The 7055-nt window shown below is 34.3% G+C and overlaps 1 protein-coding gene across 3 annotated transcripts; it reads right to left on the bottom strand.

The window, feature by feature from the left end:
- LOC109347651 (protein OSB1, mitochondrial-like) lies at nt 3219-6768 on the bottom strand. 3 transcript variants are annotated; one of them, XM_019587606.1, is made up of 4 exons: nt 6237-6768; nt 5102-5243; nt 4337-4392; nt 3219-3916 (listed from the first exon to the last, which is right to left on the bottom strand). In XM_019587606.1, the coding sequence occupies exons 1-4, from the start codon at nt 6593-6595 to the stop codon at nt 3646-3648; spliced, it is 828 nt and encodes a 275-aa protein (XP_019443151.1). In that variant the 5' UTR covers nt 6596-6768; the 3' UTR covers nt 3219-3645. The 3 variants fall into 3 exon arrangements, with proteins under 3 accessions (XP_019443151.1, XP_019443149.1, XP_019443150.1); XM_019587604.1 differs by having other exon boundaries at nt 3219-3914; nt 4326-4392; nt 6237-6767; XM_019587605.1 differs by having other exon boundaries at nt 3219-3914; nt 4326-4392; nt 5102-5240; nt 6237-6767.

Genomic DNA, 7055 nt, shown 5'->3' with positions numbered 1-7055 from the left:
TATAATTGTCATATGCCATAAAAGACCAATTTTCTTTGCAGACAAAAAAATCAATAAAGTGAGTTTTGTTTGTATACAAGCAAAATCTTTTTCATACATACAAATGCTTACTAACTAAGTGTTAGTCAAGGGAGACATTTGCTATGTTGTCCCATAGTTTGTGTCACTCTATGTGTCATGGGCTTGTGATTGGTCAGAAAAATATATATAAGTTAAAATTTAATTATTAATTATTTTTTTGACCAATTACAAGTCCATGACATATGAAGTGACACACACTGTGAGGTAACAAATGTGTACCTGTTAGTCAAGTGATATAAAACCTCACTAAATTTCCTTAATAATCGAGATGTCAAGAGTTTGATTCTTAAGAACAATATTTGTTGAAATAGATAGCCACACATCCTAAAAAAGATCACTTCCTTCCTAACAAGGTAAGAAGATACTCTTGGTAGTACTAAAAAATTTATAAGTTTGTTGAGTCTTATTGGATGTACACTAAATATTAAGGTATCAGAAAATCAGAACTTCACCTTGGCAGCTTGGTTTATTGTATTAAAGGACAACATATGGGTGGTCTTTGTTTAAACAAATGTGTTTTTGTATGTTAGTGACCAAAATAATATTAAAGAGACGAGAAATCATACCTTCACAAGTATGAGAAGCCATCATTACAAATTAATATATATTGGCATGTACTTCATATTCTTTGCTAAAGAAAAAGTTCCTTGGTGCTTTTTCTCTCAACAAAGAAGCATATTCTTTCAGAATATAGAAAGAAGCAATAATGTTATATTAACAACCAATCAACTCTTGTTTCAATTTTTTTATTACCTTTCGTGTACGTAGAAATAAAGGATAAAAAGTAAATGAATGATAAAAATATTATCAGTTTAAATGTTAAATTCTAGTTATACATATAAATAGTACATACTTTTCGGTAGATAGTAGGTTATCTCTCATCGGAGAACTAACCTCTTCCATGATGTATGACTAACTTTCTTAACAAATGTCACTTTTAAGAATCAAATATTTAACTTTTAACCTAATATGATACATTATGATTCAGTGGGGCCTTTCATCATTATATATAACACTTTTTTATTAACCGCCGTACCAGAACATATGGCACATAAAAAATGCTAAAGTCCCTAAGGATTAGTTTGAGAGTTTGATTTTGAAGGAAAATGAAAGACTTGAAAACCATGAAATATACTTGTTAGATACCCACAAGCCTTCCATTTATCTCCCTTCACCTCCAAAATCCAACTCTAAAACAAACTGTAAGAGATTGGTTCGGCCAACCTCACTAAGGCATCATGATTTTTAAATAAAGGCTTTACTCATAGTTGAAAAGAAAATGCACCCGTACTTGTTGGGAGATCTTTATCCATGACATATAACATTCTTCCATGGATTAAGTAAAAGAAGCATAAAAGTGAGTTTGACACCACATCTTGACCCAAAACCTTAATACATTACGTCTATCAGTCTATCCACTTATATATTCTTTAACTCATCAATTTTTGCATAATGTGAGACTTCTTCATTTACACTTATAATACCCAACATGTCCACCTCAAGTTTGAGTTTTCCTTCGAGTATTGAGTACACCAGAGCTCAGCTCTCTATCTATACTTGCACCATGTTGGCTTATCCTTTCATCAACGGAACACGCCGCCTTGACCTCTCGTCAGAAAGACTTTCGACACAAGGATCCCTCATGAATCTACCGATCACTTCTCACTTCAATACTCCATTGAGCCGTCAAACCATCGGCTCTATACCACATGTTTGGAGATCTTCATCCATGTGATATAACATTCTTTCATGAGCTAAGTGAAAGAAGCATAAAAGTGAGCTTGACCCAAAACTTAAGGCATTAGGTCTATAAGTTCATCCACTTATATGCCCTTTAACTCATCTATTTTTGCATAATGTAAGACTTCTTCATTGACGCTTGGAATACCCAACAATCATAACATTCATTTTGGGTGTCCAAAATAGCCTTCAAAGTAACCATCAGAAATATAAAGCCAAACTATTTTGTAACGAGATGGTTTGAATTCTTGATAATCATAATAATAATAATGATAAAAAAGCTTGTCATTCAATTGTGCCACATGATCTACCCCAATTAATCAAATTTGTAGACATAATAAAATCACATTTTTAAGAGCTATCTTTTGTGAATCTCCACTAAAGACCAATCGCTAAATGCCTAAATCAACATGACAATGATCTGATCTTTTGTGAAGTAGTATTTCAGTATGTGTTTGTATAAAAGTTCACATATAACATATATCAGGATCCTCTCCGGTACTAAAAATGGCTCCTTTTGTGATTGTATAAAAGTTGCACATATGACATTGTTAGCCTTTAGATGCAATACAATGATTCTTTTAACCTTAAATATAAAAACAAAATCAATTATTTACCTCTCAGTATTATAGATAATTCTTTTTTCAAAAGATATAACATATTTTTAGGTGGCTTCACATATCTACCTTGATGTTCTAGATCAGTTTTATTTGCTTCAACATCACTCAGGTCATAGGATCCATAATGTGAAAAGTGAAACAGTCATGCGGGCATTTTATTTAAAACAACAGCTTAATGCATGCATGGAACCAAAAGAAGAATCATACATTGCAAAAGGCCCCTTTTTATAAGGGTATTTGATTTGACAAAGGAAAATTGAAGGAAGAAGAAGACACTAGTCATAATGAACTATGAGGAAAAACAAAGTTTCTATGCAAGTTTGAAATCTCTTGGATGTGTACCAGGATTCCAAAACCACAAGTATTTTGTTAGGACTTAAACACATGAGGGTATCCCAACCCAAAAGACCCTTCTATTAGGTAGAAGAATATCATGACTTAAGTACAACATTGAGTTTGTTATACTACCCAATATTAGAATCTTAACATATTCCAACACTGTTATGCACCAAGTACCATTACTTACATCTGTATATATGAATTTGAAGCTCGTGACTGCTGAGCAACTATCTGAACACAATAGATTAAGTTATATTTCTTTCTTTTTTTAGTAAGACTTAAAATAAGTTTTCTTTTTTATAAAGAATTAAAAATGTTTTAAATCTTTAGTGTAAGACCTTTTGATTTGGGTCCTTATAAAAAGAAGTTTTGGTTTTAGTATCTGTAAACTTATTTACTTAGATTTTAGTCATTGTTGACATTACAAGGGCCAAATTCAAAACTCATACATTATAGGGACTAAACTCAAAAGGTCAACATTATTACAGGGGCTAAACCTAAAACGTCGACATATTACAGGGACTAAATCCAAAAGAAAAATAGAATATCAACTAAAGGCAGAGACTAAAATCAAAATAATTAAGTTTACAGGGACTTGAACCCAATTTTTCTACAGTGACGAAAATCAAAAGACCCCAACTGTACATGGACTAAGAACATATTTAAGACTTGACTAGTGGGTAATTATCAAGCAGCTGAGATGTGTTGCCTATAGAATAGGGACACTATCATCAATATATGATTCCCTTATATAACTATAAGCAAGCTCACTATGCTGTAAATTTCACTTCAAATGGCAATCATACGTACAAAGCTATTGAGAACAAGTTTCCCATACCATAGTTGTCTTCTTTATTGCTTCCGGCTACTCGTCATAAACCCAAGTGGTGACACGAGATTTGCGACCTATAGGTCCTGCTTCTGCAATTTTTGAATCAAGCAATTGGAGTTGTTTTTTAACCCATGGAGGATCATATTTACTCATCCACAGCACTTCACCTGTATCCTTGTGCTTAAAGTCAGGTTGCTTTGGATTCAACTTGCGCTTTCTCTGATCCCACCACTCATTCGGATTCACAAAAAACGCTTGCCAAAGGTAAATCCGGTTTTGATTATTTTGGATGGCAACTTCAGCTATATTCGTTTTAAGATGAGAAGAATGAGAACACAAAAAACCACAGGTAAAAAATATGCAAGTATGAAAATAAATAAGTTTAAGATCAAGGAAGCAGTCATATAAATTCTAGACCAACGCAATCAAGAACGACATATAAGTCTGTTCCTTGGTGTAATACTGTAAAAAAAGAAATATGAATGAGAGAGCAATACATTTGTCCATCCAAATTATAGATAGCTGGACTTCTATGTCTTGAAATGCATAACACAACTTCACTACTCATCTAATCATGATATTTGTCTAAAAATGCTAGTGATAGCAACTTATGTTCATCAAATCGAATTTGACAGAACATCAACTGCTTGAGCAAAAGTTGAGTATTTCCAAACAAGAAGGATAACTAAAGAAAAAAAACTGCCACAAAGTACCTTCAGTAGATTCTAATTTCTTGTGTGCTATGTCTTGAGCAACAAAATTTAACTCCTTCACAAGTAGCTGTAGAGATAAATGCCAATTTTTTATACACACTACAAGAGAGAGTAACAACACATGATGCGTAGAAAAAAGGTGTACGGATAAATGACGATTTGTGAGAATGTCATTAATTGATCTGGAAGGACAGGTTTTTACATGCATGGACATAAAATTAAGCCAAACTCAACATAATGAACCAATAGGCAAAATAATAACATTTTGAAATATTAGTGAATGTAACTATGCATATGATAGGGAATAGAAAATGTCTTGTGCAAGAGGATAACACTATCTAAATGATATCAAGAAGACTTATTAAAAAGACCATAAAAGCTAAACCAAGAAAACAGACTTGTAAAATTAATTAACTGATAATCATAATGTGGTGCATGAGGAATAAAAATGTTTTAACAAAAAAATGTGAATAAAGGAAAAGAAATGCCACATATCTGAAATTTTAAATTTCAAGAATTCATATGGAATCGATAAATTGAGTCACCGAGTCACCCAGATGAGAGTAGTGAGATACAGAACAAAAGTCACGGCGAGCTCCTCGAACAAGACATTAGGTCCATCAACCATAAATTGGTTGCATGGTATAAGCAGTCATATACCATGTAAACACATTTCAACTTTCACCCCACCATACAAGAATAAAATATTGAGGAGAGTACCATTCAAACAAGAAGCTCCAAATAAATCGTTCAACTTAAAGACACAAAAAATTGACCTTATAGTTCATTATGAGGTTTCCAGTGGCATCAGGTCTAGTGTAAGAACCCAAACGACCCGAAACATAAATAAAATCATTCAGTTTCAAGTGTTCCAAAGCAAGTTCTGCCATTTGGTTCTGCATCATCAGAACCACCCTGCTAACAAAGTGTGGAGCAAAATACTCAGATTACAAACTCCATACCAAAGCAATATAAATTTTGTGATTTTACCAACAAAAAAAAAAACAAGTGAAAAATGATGATGAGTTCTCTTAGAGTATAGCTTAACCACATTCAACACCAGATTGTATACCAACCTCTTTTCAGGTTCATACTATAGTTATAATTACTCTCTGATTTTTTTATGTTTTCATTACATTTATCCCTCAGGTATTGCTTGTTTGGTAGATATATCAAAACAGGACGAAACATGACATGTGCACGTTTTATAAAGGGAAAACCCCAAAAAATCTCCAAGGGTCTATTTGCAAGTTGGATTTAGGAGAGGAAGAAAGGGAAAAGGAAGGCTTCAAAGTCATCTCACAAGTGTATTTCATGACTCTCAAACCTATCCCTCCGAATCTCAACTCGCAAATCCTAAATATTGCAAGATATGCAATGTAGTCCTTCAACTTCGAAATTGTATAAGAGGGACCTTGAACACTGGTACAAAATAATCCTTCACCACTGGAAAACACTTCCTGAACTTTAAATATGTGCTATTTAACCCTGAAATTCAGAAAATGCATCAAAAAATACCATGAAATTTGCTTTCCTCTATCCAATTTTTAATGTTTATGATGACAAATGACCATTTTGCATCCGAAAAAGAGTTCAAGGTCCTTCTTACACCAGATACTAAATTACATACCTTCTCTTCCAAGAGTCAACTCGTAAATGGATCCTCAATTTATATAGGAACCAAACTCGCAAACGGACCCTCAGGTTTATATAGGAAACCAACTCGGAAACTGACCCTCGGGTTTATATAGGACTCCAACTCACTTAGCAAACGGACCCTCAGGTTTATATATGAATTATACGAAAAACTCTGATACCCTTTTAAGATTATAATTAAGCCAAACCATAAATATAGTTTTCTTATTCTCTTACAACAAAAAAGTGAATCTTTCCAAAAGCAAAAAAACGCACCTGAAGGATGAGCTATTAGGTTCATTGGATCTTTGAACCTTGAGCACAGTGTAAACTCCAAAATTTCCAGACTTTGAAATAACAATCTCCGGTTCACGCATAATTGTTCCAATGAAGCTAGCACTATTCTCCAGTTTTCGACTCCACTGAATAATCGCTGGACGCTGAAATTTGAGGGTGTGGCTGTAAACGGCGCTGCTATCTGAAACGACGTCGTCGAAGTAGTTTGGTAATCTAGAACTTTTGGGAGTGAGTGAAGTAGAGAATGGGAAACATCTCTCTGGAGAAAAATGAAATATAGATGGAATTGGTTTTGTAATGAAGCAAAGGGAAAGAAGACGGAAGGGTTTAAGTTTCATAGATTCCGACGAGGTGTGTCGATGGATAGAGCTTTTTCCGGCGATTGAGTTCGCCGCCGGTCATGAATTTCGGGGCTCCGGTGAAGTTGATTTGCTTTTGTAACAGGCGTGCAGAGTGCTGTGTTAAAAATGAGTGGGGTTCGGTTTTTTTGTTTCTTATGGGTTTTGGTGAAGAATGATTGGGCTGGAGCCTGTTGTGATGGGGTTTTATTGGGCTGAGTTTGGCACTATGAAAGCCCAAGAATTGAGTGTTTTTTGGGCTGGAGCCTGTTGTGATGGGGTTTTATTGGGCTGAGTTTGGCACTATGAAAGCCCAATAATTGAGTGTTTTTTGGGCAAAACTTCACATTCCATTTTTAGATCAACATCAAACTAAGTCGGTAATGAGCCGACTCGAGGTTGACAGAAGCATGAGGCAGGATGCCCCAATTGTATTGAGTAACCCGTTTTACCAACTTTA

This window comes from Lupinus angustifolius, chromosome LG05 (assembly GCF_001865875.1).
Source record: "Lupinus angustifolius cultivar Tanjil chromosome LG05, LupAngTanjil_v1.0, whole genome shotgun sequence".
Classification (NCBI taxonomy): Eukaryota; Viridiplantae; Streptophyta; class Magnoliopsida; order Fabales; family Fabaceae; genus Lupinus; species Lupinus angustifolius.
The sequence above is the reverse complement of the archived record's forward strand: the minus strand, read 5'-3'. Positions and strand labels throughout refer to the sequence as shown.